Source organism: Engraulis encrasicolus, chromosome 3, assembly GCF_034702125.1.
Source record: "Engraulis encrasicolus isolate BLACKSEA-1 chromosome 3, IST_EnEncr_1.0, whole genome shotgun sequence".
NCBI classification, from domain to species: Eukaryota; Metazoa; Chordata; class Actinopteri; order Clupeiformes; family Engraulidae; genus Engraulis; species Engraulis encrasicolus.
This window is the reverse complement of record NC_085859.1, coordinates 27,059,138-27,079,637: the sequence shown is the minus strand read 5'-3', so window position 1 is coordinate 27,079,637 and position 20,500 is coordinate 27,059,138. Positions and strand designations below refer to the sequence as shown.

The following is a 20,500-nucleotide window of genomic DNA, read 5'->3' as shown; positions in this document are numbered from 1 at the left end:
TCATAGGCCCATTCTATGGGCCCATCTACTAAAATGAAATGGAATTAAATGAAATCCTGGAAATCATTTTGTGTGGCCAAGATTTGAAGTATGTATGAGTAAATTATGACTAGTACACTATGTAAGTAAATGTGAGTAAACTAATAAGTACACTCAATATGTGATTAGGCCTATGTTCCTTCCAAAGAAGTTGGGATGGAGGAACTTCTATGTTTTTGATTGTGTAATCTGCAGTGTCCAATGTGCAGGAATACTCAAAGATATCGTCAAGGTCAGAGCGATTGTCATCTACAGTGAAGTCCTACAGTTACAATTTGTATTCTGACACATTTAGAGTTATTTATTATTTATCATGTAGGCCTATACCAAAACATATAACTACATAGCCTATATTTTATACCTGTCAAATATAACACGTATGGACAAACACTGCATTTGCTTCCATTTTTGTCAAAGATTTAAATAGGATTAGATCATTCAAATGAAGAATAGGCTATTTTTTCCAGTAAAAACAGAGTTCTTCTCAGTAATCTGTTGATATTGAATGTAGCCAATTTGAGTTATCATACAGTCGTGGGAGGAACATGTCAGTACACTTTTTGGAATATCTTACATTGCAATGTGTAAATGTTAATTACATTCCAAAAAGTGTACAAAGATAATATCTTCCAGAAGAGGTAGAGACCATTTTACAAATTATTGCTCATAACATGTCTGGATACTTTAAAATGGCAAGAAAGAACAGTGTCAGTTTAAATAATTCCACCATAATAATGGCATGTCATTTCATTTTTACAGGACCGTAATGAATAAGTACACTCAATATGTGATTCACCCTCCTTAGTCAAGTCAAGTCAAGCGTACTTTATTGTCAAAAATCAATGTAACTGGGTTAGCACATAAGTCTGAAATTACGTTTGACCAGTCTCCAATGTGCAGTTAAACTAAAACATAAAAATCAGAAATGGACAATAATCTCTCTCACAGACACACACACAATAACTTAGCAATAACTTAAACAGATGTTTGCAGATCAGATTGGCTAAACAATCAGGATGAATCTCATACCATTCCTCTTCTATACAAAACTACTGCACTTCAGCAAGGTTCCTGGGATGAAATGAACAGACCTCTTAAGGTCATGCCTTACTATCAGCTCAAGTGGGTTTAGGCTATGTCAGGAATTTGGTCAACAGAATATTTTACTTGTATCTGTCAAGCAAATAAATGCTTCTTTTCATAAACCTCAACGGTGCAGCATTTTTTTTACACAGCAATGGCTTCCTTCATGCAGTTGTCGCATGAATCCCATTGTTTTTTTTTGTATTGTAGACATGTTAACAGTGATGGTGGCATGTGGATTGACACGCTTCGGCATCATTGGTACTGAACATGAGGACCGAAATAACACGCTCAAGTGTTACTGGCATCAAGTGAGATAATAGACACTGTTTGTTCCCTCTTGTGCTTATTGCGAAGATCAGACCATGGGATCATGTCGATGTCAAGTGTTCTAGCCTTGCTAGGACGTGAAACGCCTAGTGATTTGATACTTCGCGACGTTCACCGAAGAGTATCCAATCACTGGGCGTTTCATGCCCTAGCAAGGCAAGAGCACTGGGCATTGAGAAGGCGCCATATTTCATGACCAATTTTGGCCGAAATATTTTTTAAAAATCAAAGCGTGTGCATGTGCAACCTTTTTCCTCCCAGTGATGTCTTTATAAGGATGCAACTATTGACATGAAATCAGCAACCTATTTGACAGTTATGGTATTGTTGTTAACATGTGCCCTTACGTAAGGGCAGCACAAATCGGGCAATTGCAAAGGACTGTGCAATTTCTCTACAAAATAAGACCGATTCCAAATTACATAAAGATTTCTGAGGTTTAATAACTGAACAGTAGTTGGTTTCATTTTCAAAAAACAAAACAAAACAAACTAAAAAAACAAATAACTAAAAACACCCCCATAGAAAAGGAGCATCTTTAGAACCCGATACAAACTCTCAACAGAAAATAATCAATGACTGCCATTGACATTGTGAGATAGAGAGGCAACCTTCAGTGCTTTAAGTTCAAGTTCAACTAATGTTGAAGAGTTTGGAAGAACGTGATCAAAGTTGGCTCGGACAAAATCGTAAGCTGCTGTGGAGTGCTGATGAAGCCTCATGGCGAACATCATCAAATCATCAGACAGTGGGGCTTTTCTCTCACAGGCCCTGGTCCTGAGGAGAATTTCCCTAGCCAGTTTTCCGCGTGCGGTGCCCAGCACGTCACAGCTAGAGGAGATGTAAAGCTTCTCTTTCAGTTCACAGACAATAGCCCAAAGATCTTTCACATCTCCTTTCAGTCTTCTAATTCGCTTGCTCTGACGCTCCAGTTTTTCCTTGATCGGCCTTTCCTTTCTGCGACCGTTTTTCTTTGATTGTCCAGAAATAGCATGGTATGTGGATTGCCTGCAGGAGGGTGGATTTCTCTCAGTCATTGTTGCACTGTCCTCTACGTCGTCCTTGCATATCGTCGGTTCATCACCAGTGAACACATCATCATCCTCAGATGGCTGTGGAACAGTACAGCTCACCTCAACTGTCGCCGCTACACTGGGGACTTCATCTTCAGCTATTTTTAAAGGACTGGAGACATCCATCTCGGCCATTGTTGTATTGGCAGGGGCAGGGATTCCGTATAGATGGTCATGACTGACATCTTTGGGATCAGCTACCTTGAAGAAAACAGTCCTGGCAGTTACGACAGTTGTTCTAACAATTGGTTGCTCTTCCTTTCTTTTTTGTGTATACTTCGGATTGGATACATCGTACATGCTTGGGTACGAGAGCGTTGGTATAGCTTCAGAAGTAAGGGAAGTTGCATTTCCTTTGTGGATGAAACAGTCAGGTGAGAAGTGAATGGAGCACAGTCGAGAATGTTTTGATGGTGTCCAGCCTTCTTGCCTATTTATATATTGGATCCACTGCTTCAATCTCCCTTGGTCATTGAGAGGGAACCTACAGAAAGCAACAGGATCGTGATTAGAATACTAAATTCAGTTAGGTCTACCGCAAAGTGTGCAACAAGTAGGCATATAGTATAATATAGTGTGAAGTGCAAAGAAAAGGGGGGCGCAACCTGGCAGTTGCACACTGAGGAAGGTACGCCGAAACGTGTCTGTGCACAAGAAATAAAGAAAACAATTTATGCAAGGTGAGCCCCCCTTTCTTTGATTTTAAGTATTTATTTGGGCCAGCACCCTTAAAAGTTATCAAGAAACCTGAGTGAAGCCTGCTACCCATCATACAGTATGAAGCGCAGACATACACTTTTAAACAGAAAAACACTGTTAAGAAAACACATATAAAGGGCAGGCAATACACATGTTAATAATAAAAAAAGAAAGAAGCCCTAAGATGAAGCTGTGTAGTGGTGTGTGTTTGCATGCGGGTGTGTAGAGATGTGTACATGTCTGTTGAGCCCTAAACCACATTTTAATCTAGCTCTTAAGGGTGCCTAAAGAGGGATGTTCGCAAATGGGGCTTTTATGTAAGTTAGAACTTTGAGTGCAAGTTACAAATAGTATCAGCAGTGCAGGGAAATGTAATTTTGCTGGCAAATGTAAAACAGATTTGATCAAGTAATTCTGCTGACTTGTGTCCAAAGGAAGGTTACTGCTGAAAGGCATAATATAGGGTGAAACTGGGTAACAGTGTATTTGGAATATGAAATACCCATAGTTTTATGTAGGCTACTCTCTATGGACATACCGAAATGTGCGTTTCTTCGTCGGGCATCCATCTGCAGAATTGGGGCATCTTTTGGCCGCGCAACGTGGCATATTCGAATGAAGAAAAAGGTGGTAGTAGTAGTAGTCGCTATAACACTGGAAACATTTAAAACTCTACAGTGTTTAAATGTCTACAGTGTAGAAACCACAACTTTGCGACTGCACTGCAGCCTGCTCCAGGTTTTGTTTACACCAGACGACGGAAATGACGAAATATATATTTTTCTCGTTTGTGGAATAACCTGCAGGCTATGCTCATTACCGCCACCTACTGGAATGTCCTCGGGCCTCCACTTTAAAAAAAAAAAAAAAAAGATTATTATTATCATTATTATTATTATTATTATTATTATTATTATTATTATTATTATTTTTACATTGGTTGTATATTACTATTAGTCTACACTCACCGGCCACTTAATTAGGAACACCTCTCTAATGCATGGTTGGACCCCCCCTTTTGCCTTCAGAACTGCCTGAACTGCCTGCAACTGACAATACTTGGGTAGGCTGTGGCATTCCAACAAAGATAAAATTGGTAATTATGCTAAGAAAATATCTTTATGCCATTATATCCCTTGACTGAAATGTTGATGTAAGACAGGGTTGACCCATATGTTTTCACGTTGTTGGCGCCAAATTCTGACCATTCCACTTGAGTGTTGCAGTTGATATCAAGACTAATTTTCCGATCTTCTAGTGTCGTTTATGGTGAGCCTGTCCAAATTGTTGCCTCATTTTCCTGTTCTCAGCTGACACCAGATTTGATGTCCTGTGTAATCAGGGATTATCTTATGCATAGGCCTACCTCGGTTGTAATGAGTGGTTATTGGACTTAATGGTGCCTCTGTATCAGCTCATGATTATTTTCCTCTGACCTTATCAACAAGGATTTTTTTTCTTTTTTTCGTACCATTCTTTGTAAACCCTAGAGATGGTTCTGTGTGAATATCCCAGTAGATCAGTATTTTCTGAAATACACAAATCAAGCCCTTTCGGCCTTACAGTCATGCCATGTTCAAAGTCATTTAAATAACCTTTCTTCCACATTATGATTGTTCGGTTTGAACTGCATCAGATCATCTCAACCATGTCTACATGTAAAAATGCATTGAATTGCCACCATATGATTGGCTGATCAAGCAGTTGAAACAGGTGTTCCTAATGTAGTGGCCGGTGAGTGTAAATCTTCTATAATCGATGGGTCTTAGTATGTTTTATGATTCCGTAGGCCTATGGCTCTTAACTGCTCAACACATGACATGAACTCTACCCAGAAGAGCCATAGGCCTACGGAATCATAAAATATTGCTGAAAAGAACTGGCAACACAGAATTTTCAAGGAACACATCATGTCAGAATGTGTCATGATTAAAGAAGCTGATGGGGGTACAAACAAGTCAAATGGTCCAAGGAAGGGGCCCACAACTGGGTCATCATCAGTACATTGTATGTATTGAGTCCTACATGATTACGTGGGCCCCTGGGCTAGACAACAAAAAAGCCCCCTCCCCTCCATGAAATCTTGAGGTTAAAAAAGATTGGGTGTTTACTTAAGACATTTAAGCGCTTTGATTGTTGCAGATTCGGGCAAATTTTGAAGTATTTTTACAGTAGTTAAAATTGCAATTCTAACACAATGTGAAAACATAAATATAGGCCAATAATGAAATGTTTTTGTAGCACAGAGGCTTGGGCCCCAGGGGCTGAGCAGTAATCAGTCCTCGTTTGTGCTGAGCCTAGCCAATACGATCAGTGGCACTGCCCCTGGTCATGATAAACATAGATTGAAGATTAAAGAACACATGCATATAATTATGGACACATACCAGCTGTTTGGCAAATTGATATTTATTCCTTCCATCACATTTATTTCTATTCACATACATATTTCAGACCCCATTCAGTTCCTTCATTTCATATAAACCGCAGACGTGTCAAGTCAAGACATACACATAAATCTTTAGTGCTTTCAAAAGAGGGGTAAGTCAAGGCCTCCCATCAAGGCAAGGCAAAGGCAATCACCAACACGTAAAAAATCATCAAGTACACCTTCGCTTCAATACTTTCAATAGCTTCCGTTAAGGATACATATCACATAACGATGATGCATAATAATGACCTAACAAGATTATTGATAAACAAAAGTAGAAACTCTATAATGGACTCAGTATGCCAAAAGGTAAATCTCAGGAATACAACGTGCACTGTAGTAGCTTATAGCAGGAATGTCAACAGACGAGGTTAAGGCATTTACCACAGTGTGAAAGTGTGATTCAGTAGGCTAAGGTAGTATTGGATCAATATGTGTGCTGAATATCTTACCAGCAATGAATGAGATTTAAGAGCAGTGAATAGAATCGTGTACACAGTGACCCAGGCAGAACACGACAGCTACAAGTACCACCAAAAGTGATGCATCTGTGTACCATGTACCAATGATGCACACAGAGATCACAACAGGTGTGCATTTCTGGAAAGCGTAATTGTTAGCAGTTAGCAACTTCAGTACTAGATGCCAATGGAAAATTGCATTGCAACTAACAAAGTAGCTAACATAGTTAGCAACCATATTTTCCAGAAATGCATCCCAGGTGTGTGTTTGTGTACCATGAAGTGAGTGGGTAAAGAAACCTCTCTCTCTGACCGTATGCATCTGCCTGGTCTGGTTTTGTTTTGGAAAATGGTTCATTGCAAATACTTCAAAACACTGTGTATTGAACCTTGCTGTGTGTCTATGGAATGTTCAGTCCTTGGGCTCAACAGTCCACACTCTGATGACGATGTACAATAATGATACAGTCTGAATACAAAAGCTACAAGTACTACCAAACATGTGAGGCGAGTTAGTCTACCATGACAAACCAAGTCACTCGACCATATGATCCATTCATCTTGGTCTCGAGTCTTGTTTTTGTGTCTTGTCATTAGTGAGCATTATTCCCCTCTACCATGTAAACCAAACAGCTTCTGACCATCTCAATAGTAAACAGTCTTATGATGGTTCATACAAAGGCACAGAATAAGTTGTAAACTGACCCTATCCATCTGTGTGCACTTCGGGAGAAGTTTGACTAGTGACTGGTTATTCACCATCAACACCCTCCTCTTGCTCAGCTGAACAGTCAGTGTCATGGTAATATACACAATGGCACAGGCTGAACACGAAAGCTACAATAAAAGCGCTACATGCTACCAAAACGTGTGAGGTGTGTGTGTGTGTGTGTGTGTGTGTGTACCATGAGGAACCTTAACATACCACATTACCATATCCATCAACCCACCCACCTGTCCAACACCCACTTCTTATATTTTTTCCCAGAGTCAACATCTCATTTTTGCACACCTGGTAAAAATGAAGACTCCAGGCTCTTCTATAAGAGGATTTACCTCTTAACGTAACCTGGTTTACTCCTGAACCAGCTTCTTAGTACAAGCCCCAGGTTTCATTTTTCACACCTACTCCTGGTCCCCATGGTGACGCAGTAGACAGAATGGCACAGATCTCCTGTATTTCGTACACACAATAACATGAACCCTTCACCATCATCTTCACCCACCCCCCTTGTCTTTACGCATCAACAGTCAGCCTCATTTGAGCACATCTCCTCCACAACGTCATTCTGCAATACCAGGACCTCCTTGCCACTGGTGCTGTTGTTGTTGTTCTTCTTCTCCTCCTCCTCCATGACGTTATCTTCATCGGTGTGCAGTGCACCTCTGTTCCGGTGAGGTCATCTGCACGTTAAATTACATCTGTGTCTTAGAATGGACACAAAGTGTCCATTGTACTCAGTTGAACAGATTTGACACTTTTTCCAACTGACGATTTTTGCCGTTCATGGTTGGGGTTGCCCATCAAAGCACCCAGTGAGTGAATGTTTCGGATAAGCAAACTCCAACCAGGAACCAGGTATTCACAAAAATCGCCAGCTCCAAAAATCGCCAGCCATCCATTGAGCCGTGCTGTGCTGTGCTGTGCAGTGTTGGTGTGTCCATGGAATGTACGTAGTGTCCTTTTTGAGCTCAGCAGTCCGTCTCGTTGGCCTCCTGCGCGTCCTCGTCCTGCTGCAGCACCAGCATGTCCCCGTCCCCGCCGCTGCCCTCCTTCCCCTGAACCACCACCACGTCGTCGTCGGCCCGCACCTCCGTGGCCGTGAGGTCATCTCTGTGCGCCGCGTAGACGCGGTCCAGCTGCAGGTGGATGTCTCGCACCCAGCGCTGCAACTGCTGCTGGAGAGAGAGGGCTCCCTTCTGCACGCGCTCCTGCCGGCCCTTCAGATCCTCCAGGCGGGCCCGCACCTCCAGCCCGCGCTGCTGGCCCTTGCTAAGGCTCTTGGGGCCGTTGGCAGAGGGCAGCAGGGTCTCACCGTTTGCGGTGGTGGTGGTGGTGTTGTTGTTGTTGGCGGCTAGTGTGGAGGTGTTGTTGTTGGTGGTGTCTGTGTAGTTGAAGAGGCTGCTGTGCTGCGTTCGGCGCTGCATGAAGCGCTGGAACTCCTCGGGGCTCAGGTTCAGAGCTCTGGCATCCAGCTTCTCTATGAAGGCCACCGAGCACGACTGAAACAGATGAACACCAGGTTACAAAAGGTTAGATGCCACCGGACTGGACATAGCAAGCTTGGTTGCCACTGAGTATAACTGAAAAAGAACAATGTGAGGAAGCTTTGGTTGCCACTTCACATGACTCATACAAAACAATGTGATATGAACGTGTGCCGTGTTGTCATGGAAATGTGGAAAGGTTCTTGCACAACAACTGCTGAAATTGTCGTTCACAAAATAATGCTTAATGTAAGAGATTTTCAATACCAGAAGAATATTGTATACAGTACTAAGTACCTTGTTAAACTATGTCATGAATAAATTATCTTTGACACGGAAATTTCTTACTTGGGATCTGACATGTATGATAGTTGCAAATAAACATGACGGTTATCACCAGGTTTGTAAAGTACTGTAGTAGTCGGTAAAAATAACACAACTGAGACAGTCTTGACTTAACTTGCCATTCTTCAATAATCCCAAACCTTTGAAACGGCAGGGCAGATAATCAAAGACCTGAGTGGTTGCCAGGTTTGTTAAGTAAGCGTAGCCAACCAATTCATAGGTTTCCCGTTTACAAACATTCCTGTGTGCATGTGCAGCTAGGGGTCCCTCTGCAACCTCTGATTGTCGGAAACTGCTGTCGCTAATGCTCATGTGGTTAGCTGCTTAGCATCTTGCCCCTCCTCACATCGTGTATATTTGTAAACAAAAAAACTTATCTACAGGACCCCGTTTCTCGAAAGCATACTCGCCAACCAGTTAGCAACTTACTTGGTTGCAATGCAATTTCCCATTGGCCATCTACTAAGTTGATAACTGGTTAGCAACAATGCTTTCCAGAAACGGGCTCCTGAAATGTAGTACACGAGGGTGTTTCCTCACCAGGTTAGTGAAGTAGTATCCGGTCTCGCCGCTGCGGAGGCTGTGTGGCAGGCCGAAGCGGATGATGTACTGCATGTTGGAGTGCAGGCGCGGCGGGTTGGCACTGAGCACCACGTAGATCAGGGCGGACAGGAAGTCGTCTGCGCACGCCGGCTTGCTGCTGGAGGAGGCCAGCACCGTGAAGACGTTCTGGCAGCAGCGCGACACGCACGTCAGCTTGTCCTGGGGGGCACGCTTGGCATCCATCTCAATAATGGCTGCAGACACAGGAAGACAGATAGATACAAAATAACATCCAGTTCAATGTGGGCTGCAGACGCATGGAGACAATACATACAAAACTAGAAATGCACTCTGAGTGCGTGCACCTCTGCCCTTTAGTGGACAGAAACAGTCATGCCCCTCGCACGTAAGAAGCAAATGAACGGACACACAAACTCGGACGATCACATAACAACCTTGCCGGAGGTTATGACATGCATTTCAATGATGGTTGCCGACACACAGATATACAGTACATACAACATGTTCAACTCAATTCTGTTTTGCCAGACACGGAAGCTTCAGGGCAACTCCACTTCTCTGATGACTGCAGGCAAACACATGGAGACCGAGACAGATATGGTTCAATTTCATTCTCTTGTTTTACCAGAAAGTGATTTGATGTTAAAAAAGCTACCATGCATGTTAACAATCTACAGGAATTTTGCATTTTGTCCTGATTTTTTTCTTCTTCTACGTTGCACCGTTTTAGCGTCAATATCACAATGCCTGACTGTTAACAGAACAGTGTTGTACTGTATGGCATTGTTGTGAAATACCAGTAAATAAAAGCTTGTGTTCCAGATATGTGCAGACCAGGGTGTAAAACATTTGTACCAAAAATCCTAGATTAGTGTGCCAGTGATATGTTTTCTTAACCATGAGAAACCAAAATCATCTTTAGTAGATGACCAACTGAGAGACAGGTGTCAAGGATTTATGTAACAGCATACATGCTAACATCTGGCACGCTTTTATGGAGTTTCCCTCCAAATGAGCTTTGGCTTAAATAAAGATCAAAAGAACCCGATAGCCCATAGCCAATTTCTATAGTCAGGCCACAACAACTTCATTGTCTTAATAATTACTAATGACTACATGCAGTACCGGCCTGTTTTGTAACAGTGTCTGTATGGCTGCCACTGAGTGACCTTGTCTCACCTCCAAAATAATAGCAACTATGGATTATGTACTCCATGGCCAATGGCCAATGGCAGAAGTACTAGTGTGTGTTTGCCTTACACCCATAGTAATGGTGGGGTGGCGTCCGCCTTGCCTTACACCCATCCCATTGAGCAAAACTGCCTGAAAATTCTAAATGGAGTGAGCAGTCAGCTTGGCCTGACTAAAATTTAGCTACAGTGGAAGAAAGGAGTCACCGGAGCATCTTCAGATGTGGAAAATAACTTGTTTTATTGGGCAAGCGCCAAGAAGACGTGTGAACGTCGAAACGTTAGTCTTGGCGCTTGCCCAATAAAACAAGTTATTTTCCACATCTGAAGATGCTCCGGTGACTCCTTTCTTCCACTGTATTTACCAAGTCCTTTCCCGAGACGCACCAGATTGTGAAGTGCAGGAGTGCGGAGGATATCTCTCTTTGCTACGTAAAATTTAGCTACATTTTGTGCAGTAAGTATGGACAACGCCAGACTGCAGGTGTTTCCAACCAATTCCTAATTGGGGCCCACTTGAAATTTTCATAAATGTTCTGGGCCCACACCGACCAAATAAACAATACAACTCAAATTGTCAACGGTCTCACACACACACGCACAAACGTAATTTTGATTTGTACAAAATAGGCATGCTTGGAATACTTTCAAGGCCCACAGTTTGAGAATCACAAGACTATAGTATTAACGCACATTTAGAGACACAACATAGGGGGCGTCAAGTTCGGACATTTCCCCTGCCAGTGGGGCTACACACCTGTGATGGCGTGGATGTAGGGATCATTAACTTCAGGTCCTCCATCGGGGAATGGAACACGCAGCATCTGAGGCGTTACCCAGTTTAAAGACCTGTCCGGGAGACAAGCGTGAACACAGGTGATAACCAGATAACCGTTTGCATCATTTGCATTCAATATTATGAAAGGACCGAGCAACTATTTCTCAGTGGGGTCAAAGGGCCAAACAGGGGAAAAGAATAAGTTATACATGTCCTGAAATTTTGCAGCTGTGCCTTGTATGTGAGTGTGACAGACAAAAGACAGTGTGTGTGTGTGTGTGTGTGTGTGTGTGTGTTGTAAGTTAATGAGTGACAAAAGCGCGGAAATGCCGGCTCTCACTTGATCCTTCTCTGTAGTGTCAGGTCCCTCTGCTCGTCATCACAGCTATCGTGGCAGAAGACCCACTTGTGGAGCCGCGTCATGATCAGCTTCTCCATGTGCTCCATCAACTGAGCCACCTTGGCTTCAGACAGGCCTGTCACACACACACAAAATTCAGCAGCATGTCCATGATTTACGGCAAACTATCCGAAACATATACACACAGCAAAAAAGTAAACTGTCTTCAACATGTTTTATTCAAGACCATCGACTATGCATGTGGGCGCCCGCACACGCGCACATGCACACACACACCATCACCACCACGTCCAACTGATCTCCTTTGCTTTAATTCATGCATGTTTTATATTTATGTGCATCATTTACAATACTAGCTTGCTCGGGTAGTAGATACATGAACGACATTGTTGTTGAGATTACTCACCGCTGAAGTGAAGAGCAATGTTCTGATAGAACTCCTGAACCAAGTCCGCTTGTTTTTCCACATCGAGATTCTGCGCAAACACATGCATACACTTTCAAGATTACATTTTTACTGTGGGAAACTACGACAAACACAGACAAACCAACAATAACGCATGTTGAACAGAAAACAAATTCATTCCAAGAAATTGACCACAACACCTAAATCTTCCTCTTGCTCTACTTACATGGTAGGCCTCCATGGTGTTGAGGAAGGCGGAGCATCGGGACTGCAGGCGCTGGGAGGCGGGGCTTCTGAGGAGTTTCAGAAAGTTGGTGAAGTCTCCGGGCTCCAGGCCGTCAAAGCCCTGCAGCGCCTCTGGCTGGGGCTCTGGCACATCTGCAGCATCAAACCAACAGGCATGAACATTAATAGGGGTGTAAATCACAGCCTCCATGGCGATACGATACGGTATCGATTTCTTTAAGCAGGGATTTGATTATTTTCGATACTTAAGAACACCTCTGCAATGACACGACATCACAACAAATAATCGAAAAATAATCTAATTGGCAATTATAAAATGTCAGTAGTCAATGATCAGAGCCCTGATAACTATGATGCATTTCTGCCTTTGTCTGGCACTCTGACACTTCACACACACTGAAAACAAGGTTTTCTGATGTACTGGGCCGACACTGACCCAGACACTTACAATTTACAATATGACACTAAAGATGTCTTTTGGCTTCAAATGAAAATAAGACACCTTGGACATTTTTCACTTTAAGATCAGAGCACTTAATTTAAATCCTGTCATGGTGTGAGGTGAAGTGAAGTGCTATGCAGGAAAGTTAAGTAAGGTGGGCTGTAGTGATGTGAGCATCAGTGAGGGATTAGGGGGAGGTCACCTGAGCGTTTGGGGGCAGGTGGACTCCCCCAGAAGAGCCTCTTCATGGCACTGGTGCGTCGGTTGCTCTCTGAATTCTTCTTCTCCTCAAACTTGGAGAAAGTGAGGGACGACCCTGAAATGCTCTGCGAGCTGACACAGAAGCATGCAAAAAATATTTCAGTTATTCACGCTGAAATGACATGATGTATGATTTAACCTCAGGCTGTGAACTGATGTAACTGCTTATTCCTGACAAAGCTTGTCAAGACCCATTCCCTTAGACTTATAAAACCAACCAAGGTGTTTTCGGTCTATGCCCATTCCCGTCCCAGAAACAGACCTGCAAACTCGTCAGAGAAAAAAAAGTGACAGTCTCCAGCGGACCCCAACTCGAGTAGGCTGTGGCATTCAAACAAAGATAAATTGGTACTTATTGGCCCAAATAGTGCCAAGAAAATATCCTTATCCTATTATATCTCCAGTCTGAAACATTGATGTAAGTTAGTCTATGTTTTCATGTTACTGACGCCAAATTCTGACCATTCCAACTGAGTGTTGCAGTAGATATCAAGACTCATCAGACCAGGAAACATTTTTCCAATCTTCTAGTGTTCTTTATGGTGACCCCCCCCAAAAAATCTCCAGTTCTACATGATTCACGTGAATGACCTAATTGGCCGGGAAAAAGGTGACTGTCACCAAAAGGTGACAAGTTTGCAGGTATGCCAGAAAGCGCCTTTTCCCTGCCCCGGGTTGGTTCCATCTCTTACCCATGATCCCGCCTGTCGGCCTCGGGTTTGCGGGCCCTCTCTCGCCAGCACTTGGAGCAGTAGCCCTGCCAGGCCGAGTTGCCGTAGAAACCGCAGCCATTTTTGCAGAGCAGCTCGGCCGGCGAGACCCGGATGCCCCGTCCCTGATCCTCCCACATGCCGAGGTCACTCACGCTCCCAGCCGCCCTAAAGACACATAGAAGAAAAACCGTCAAAGTCAGCTTTAGTGTCAATTTGTGAGAGGAGGAGACATGAAACGAAGGGAGGGGGGCTTAGCGTGTTGAGCCACAGTGCCCCCTAGTGTCAATTTCTGTTTGATTTAGTTAATCAAAGGTAAGGATGTGTGCTGACCTGACTCTTGTCCTCAGCCAAAGGTGTGCAAAGATAGGGACGAGGTGTGAAGGTAATAATGCCCCCCAATTTAATATATTCCCATTTTAGTCTAGTAAGATTGCCGGAAACTCCACATGCCCCCAACAACACCCCTTCAGCACATGCCCCCCAAAATGTCTGTGCACACTGCTCTCAGCCCAAAAGGCAGAGAATGAACAAAAGTCAAATGTAGAGCAGTTTACTACTGAAAACAAGGGAAAGGATGTGTGCACAAGGACACTCACGCTTCCCGGCTGCCCTGAAGACAGGCACATGACAAAGACCATTCATCCAGGTCATGTTATTCAAAAACTTAAATCCAAAACAATTCACCACTGACAACAGTAAGCCACAATCACTTGTGCCCCCAGTCACTTTGCAAACGCATGACGAATCACAGAAGTTGGCATGTCTGTCTGTTAAGATTCTCATTCATTCAGATTTTATCAAATTTGGTTAGCAACAATTCAACTTCTTGAACATTGAAAGACCTGGGTGTGTTCCTCAACTGTGGATGCCCCCTAAACTGAGGAAAGGACTAGGGCTGCACGATATCAGAAAAAAAAGATAGGCCTACTCGATAACGGCATGCAATACCTTAATAACAATATTTAAACGATATTTAGAAATATAGTCGATTGTTTTCCTTGTCACTAATTTGTCGGTCTGTGTGGGGGTCGTGGCAACAGTCAGCAAGTGATTGGACTGCACAGAAATGTTTTACTTCGTGATAAGTCATTTTCGCGATATGCATATCGTCACAATTCGCAATTTTGATACATTTTCGATATATTGTGCAGCCCTAGAAAGGACCATTAGTTTCTGGTTGATGTAGCTGACGTCAGTCTACAGAAGTGCAACTACTAATGTTTCCCCTTACATCAACCATAAACTGATTGAGTTCCTCAGATGAATAACAAAATATCTTTCAAACTCCAAAAAGAAGAACAGTTGCTTACAACTAATCACATCCAAAAAAAGTCAAATCCGAAACGGTTTACTACTTATAAGGTTAAGCACGCAGAGGTAACTCTAAATTCCAGCGGTCCTACAGACACATGACGAAGGCAACACGAAAGTCAAAATTCAAAGCACATGACCAGGGTCAAGTCAAGGGGCACCAACGTGGAAGACAGAAAGAAATGGATGCAAAACCCCAAAAGTTAAGCTTAAAACTAAAACAATTCACTAGTGATAAGGGTTGCTTGTTGTATGCTGTTGTGGACAGTATGTCCTGAGTGATAAACTTATACATTCCAAAAATCATTTCCAAAACACCTCACCACTCACCAGAATCAGCAACACATTTCAAAAGTCAAATCCAAAACCCTATGGCAAGTCAGTATGTGACAAAGGGCAAACTAGTTATCACAAAAGTCAAAGCCAAAACACCCAAATACTGTCAGCATGCATACTGTATGAGACACATACAGAAATAAGTGATATTGACCCCAATACAAAGGTGTGGGTTTGGCTTGGAAAGTGCTGGGGACTTAAATATGGCAAATTGTATGGGCATTCTATCCTGAACAAGCTAGGCTTATCTCACGTCACATGTCGCCACCATCCACATCTAAAATTACATCCATGAGCCAGAACACAGAAGGGTCAGCAGAATGCTGTTCAGAAACAATTGATCTGGACCCAGTTTCTCTAAAATGCCATTGCTAACCAAGTTAGCAACTTACTTGGTTGCAATGAAATGTCCCATAGGCAACCTACTAAGTTGCTAACTGGTCAGCAACAAAGCTGTCGTGAAACGCACCCCTGGATTTCATGAATCCAAAACATAACATAAGTACATGTAACATAAGTACGCCAAAAGACCTCCCTTCAGGCAAGAGCAGTATGTAGGCTACAGAGCAGAAGCCAGTCATCTAGATCAGTGGTTCCCAACCTTTTTCTTCAGGGACCCATGTTTTTACTATTTTAAGCTTTGGTGACCCAACCACGCGAGCGCCCGCACGAGACGGAGTCACAAGATGCCCTCTGTTTCCTGCGAAAACTAATTTTAGTTATTTTATTCCTCAATTTGTCTGTGGTGAAATTTAGAATAAATGATTAGTGTAGCACTTACAATTTGTTGCTTCTATGCATTTATTAGTTAAATGCTTTGTCTTTTAGTCAACATGGGCCATATATATTTAAAATGAAACCCCTTAAAATAAAGAGGGCTCCGCGACCCCCTGTGGATCTTTGGCGACCCATAAGGTGGGTCCCGACCCATAGGTTGGGAACCACTGCTCTAGATTCTAGGGCACTACAGGCCATGCCACACATTTCTTTTCCCAGGCCAGGCATTCACTCAAACCAATCAGCTGACTCTGATTTCTACTGGTATCCGTGATATTGGTGCATAGAACTGGTTCTCAATCTTTTTTGAAACGCCACCTTGACCTCATGATGAGCCTCCCAACACCCCCTTGACCTCATCATAAGTCAACTAACGCCCCCTTTAGTATTGAAAGATGAAATAGACTAATGCCCCTCAATGGCAACTAAGCCCCTTCCCCACTCGGCTGTATCCTTCTCAACGCCCCCCCCCCTAGGGCTCCTCAACGCTCCTTGGGGGGCTGTAGCGCCCCCCGCTGAGAAACACTACTATAGTGCAAGACTTATCGTCATATTAAGGCAGGGTATATTCATTCCACTTCAGGGGCAAAGGTTGTATTGTCGTCTACATTGCTGGAAAGAGCCTACTACTGTGTAGTAAGCTTAGTCTACAACACTGAGGTAACATAGCACGAGACTGCTTCCACACAAAACTTGGTCGAATGCCACTGCTGGCACTACTATGGCATTAAGGATTACATTTGGTGTTGAAATGGGATTTTGCAACAGTTTAATCCAGAAGTGTAGTAGACTTCCAGTTCCAAGCAAACAGACTGAAAACGCAAACTCTCTCCTTCTTTAGCTTCCTCTTTTCCCTTTTTTGTTTGATTTAATGTATTGTACTGTACTGTAACACAACATGTCCTGACTTTTGGCATTACTGGAGATACAGCTGCATGACACATCCAAGTATTAAACACAACATTGCAAGACTAAATTTCACTAAAATAAGATTTTGTTTCCTTGCCCCGTCTTAGAACAATCTGTCTGGGGTCTGTAGGAGAACGCAAACCTGAACAAGTCTTTGATCAATACTAAGGGTCAAGTGTTCAAAACAGATTAAAAGGCTACATTTCAATATAATTGTGTTTTCTTGCCATGTCATACATCAAGCTGCCTGAGGTCTGTAGGAGAACACAAACCTGAAAGACAAGTTTTTAGTGTCCACTCTTATCTGCAGCAACATTTGTGACTGTTTTCACGTCTCATAGCAAATTCCCTAATTAAAATACCACCCTATTACCAAACAAACTAGACCAGAAGTTGGAGAAGGTCAGAAGTGAAGCCTACAGGTTAGTGAGGGAAGTAAGCTTATGGGTTGACAAACCACTTCCATGTCATCACTGATGTGTTTAACAGTAAATTACTGGAGATGTGCTGACTGTTGCTCTACCACAACTTTCTTTCCACAGGCTGAATTTACTGTAAATGGCACATAAACTGCATTTATTGCATTTACATATGCGATTAATCCTTTTTAGACAAATTAATATAGCCGTTTTGCATTAAGTCATCATCATCCTATGCTGTGACATGATCCCACTATCACAAAGCCATTAAAGCATTAACTCTAGAAGGCATCTTCCAAAGCACTATTGGACAGTTTTTTCCTTGCCAATAGGGATAGATTCTAAGCTACACGGTAAGCATTTTGTAATGTGTTTTGCAGACATGCTTGATGGGGGTTTGGAAAACAATGTTGGACTTAGGACACGCAGAACGCATCTTCCAAAGCACATGAACTATTGGACAGTTTTTCCTTGCCAATGGGGATAAGCTGCAAATGAAGTATTTTGTAATGTGTTTTGCAGTCATAATGTTGGCGACTGATGGGGGTTTGGAAAACAATGTTGACCTTAGGGCGCACAACTTGCAGTGGTATGGGTAAGCTGAATCCTGCATTGTTTCTTTTAATTTGCAATAAAGGCATGTATGACAACGAAAATATAACCTAGACACAGAAGAGTCAGTAGAGTTTTGAGTGTGAGGTATTGGCAATAGGCTTGCTGATGAATTCAGACACACAGCAATTCTTTAGGTAGGCCCTATATGAAGTCTGCTGCTCAGTTGAACATGCGAAGTCTACGGTCATTTATGCAAAACAGGCTATTGTTAATTCAGATACAGCCGATAAAGTAGTTATTCTCTTCCTATGTTTCTAGATGGCGTATAAAAACATAAGGCTAATGTGCACTGTTCAGTGTTTTAGAGTTCATAGATTTTGCATCCATGCTGTCATAGACTAATGCCCCCAGTTCAGCATGACTAACTCGTGACCGTGTAGCCTACCATGAAAAATGGTCTTGGCTTCACTTCAAGAAATTGTGTCAATAGGGCAAACCAATTGACATGAAACTTGGTTTTGACACATTACAGAGACCATTGGACATAAGACCCTCAAAGATTTCAAGAGGGATATTTTAGGATTAAAGAACATGTTTACAGATGCCATGGCTCAGAATAAAAAGGAAAACTACACTGCTGGCCAGTAACTTGACGCAGAGACATATTAAGTAGGACTTAAGCAGACGTGTCACATTCGCTATCTACCTTCTGGTTCAACAGTTTTCAGGTTAGCAACTAATTATCTTTAGACGTAGTTCCAAACTTTTTTTTAGTTCAAGACGAGCACTCATCGTAATGCTACATGCACAACTACATTAATGAAGCGAGTCTTAACTCTGCGAACTAACCCACGTTTACTAAACACACTATTTCATAGACGGACTAGTATTACCAAAATGCTTCTTGTCACAAAAATTGCCCAGCTGTGTTAGCGATGTTTGTTTGTCGTGCTATCCCTGTCATTCAACAAGTCGTTGATTAGCCTCACTCAGTCGTCAAAAAGTTAATGGAGCACGATCAAAACAGTTTTAAATCATCAATTTACCCGAATAACTTCTCCGAACCAACAAACAACAACACTGCAAATCGAGAGTTTAACTTCGGCTAATACTACTGTAAAAACGACATATCTTACCACGGGCAAGCACAGCTTCGAGTCGTCAACTAAAAAGATTCCACACTGTTGCAGAGAGATTCTAGAATGAGAGGGGACATATGGCGGCCATCTTGGTGACGCCTCCGGGGTGCTATTTCTCGATTAAGTAGACCAGATCTGAGAGTCAATGGGAAAAATGAATGGGGAAACTGAGTATAGGACGGAGGGGAACCCAGCGGTTGTGAAAACCATATGGTTGAAACGACCGTGAAAAACTGATCAATCTAGACTACTTGGTTGTGTCATACGAGTCAAAATAAAGCTTTTTGAGCCACTTTTCTCACGGTTTTTTTGACAGAGCGCAGGCGCAGTAGTTCCATAACGGCACGAGAGCAACGGCTTTTCACAACTGAGCATGTGCATAATTTCGCGTGCGCCGATGCAGCCAGATGATTGGATCACTGGCAACGCAGCTCAGCAGGCACATTGGCTCTTGTTACCAGAAAGGCGGGTAGACGCCATATTTGCGTTACGAATCTTCACCGTTAATTTCTATGTACCTGTCCTATCTCCCCTTACTAGAATATTTCTGACTGTTGTACAGTGACGTAGTCACGACCCGGAAAAGCAATGGTTCAATCGGAGCTGAGAAAAGAAACCAAAGGGATGGATCCTTTGGGGAAAACCGACTGTAGCAATTAAACAAACCCTTTCAGCGTTTGATTTGACATTCAGAAACTTTCCCATCTGTCTCCAGCTTCTTCTGTCTGTTTTGTAAAAGCTATTCTCATGATGAGGATTTAAAAGTCGGGGAGTGTTTCATTTCCTAGTGGAAGTCTCAATCTATTTACCTTTTCTTTAGTTCCACATTGAAGTTTCCATTCACTTCACATGGTTTAATTCACTGACCTATATACATAACAATAGACGTCATTGGAAATCCCCCCAAATGTTGAGCTGAGGATATGGGTGTCATCTTTAGGCCTATGGTCATACCGATCAGGTTCTGCACCCCTCAATTTTAATGTCATTTTCATTTTCTTCCATTTTAAAGAGTGAAATCTTGAAATACTCTACCTCATTCATATATTAATCCTCTTTTACATGTTTACAGTAGGCTACCATGGGCTACTCAGTCAGTAGCCTAGCCTACCTCAGTCAGTAGCACTGACCACCTGACACACACACACACACACACACACACACACACACACACACACACACACACACACACACACACACACACACACACACACACACACACACACACAGACAGAGCGGCGTTGAGGACATTGGCTGGGCCTACCAGCTAGCTAGGACAAAGTAATCTAAGGGCCCCCACCTGGTCCCAGGCCAAGGGGGCCTGAATATATTTCCATTCGTATATTGAGATATTAGAATATCAAAATCACAGGTTTTAACAACATCATCAAAATTTATCGGGGGACAATGTTAAGTGATAAACC

The 20,500-nt window shown here is 42.7% G+C and overlaps 2 protein-coding genes across 3 annotated transcripts; both read right to left on the bottom strand.

Annotated features, from left to right (window-relative positions):
• Nucleotides 1–819: 819 nt before the first annotated feature.
• Nucleotides 820–3,968, bottom strand: LOC134445322 (THAP domain-containing protein 5-like). Its single transcript, XM_063194404.1, has 2 exons — nt 3,763–3,968; nt 820–3,009 (listed from the first exon to the last, which is right to left on the bottom strand). Exons 1-2 carry the CDS (start codon nt 3,831–3,833, stop codon nt 2,025–2,027), a joined length of 1,056 nt encoding a protein of 351 aa, XP_063050474.1. The 5' UTR covers nt 3,834–3,968; the 3' UTR covers nt 820–2,024.
• A 1,664-nt stretch (nt 3,969–5,632) lies between these two features.
• LOC134445938 (rab5 GDP/GTP exchange factor-like) lies at nt 5,633–19,124 on the bottom strand. 2 transcript variants are annotated; one of them, XM_063195102.1, is made up of 9 exons: nt 19,074–19,124; nt 13,610–13,795; nt 12,859–12,989; nt 12,195–12,346; nt 11,969–12,038; nt 11,542–11,677; nt 11,181–11,272; nt 9,210–9,466; nt 5,633–8,339 (listed from the first exon to the last, which is right to left on the bottom strand). In XM_063195102.1, the coding sequence occupies exons 2-9, from the start codon at nt 13,765–13,767 to the stop codon at nt 7,809–7,811; spliced, it is 1,527 nt and encodes a 508-aa protein (XP_063051172.1). In that variant the 5' UTR covers nt 13,768–13,795; nt 19,074–19,124; the 3' UTR covers nt 5,633–7,808. The 2 variants fall into 2 exon arrangements, with proteins under 2 accessions (XP_063051172.1, XP_063051173.1); XM_063195103.1 differs by lacking the exon at nt 19,074–19,124 and adding an exon at nt 18,984–19,055.
• Nucleotides 19,125–20,500: the final 1,376 nt, after the last annotated feature.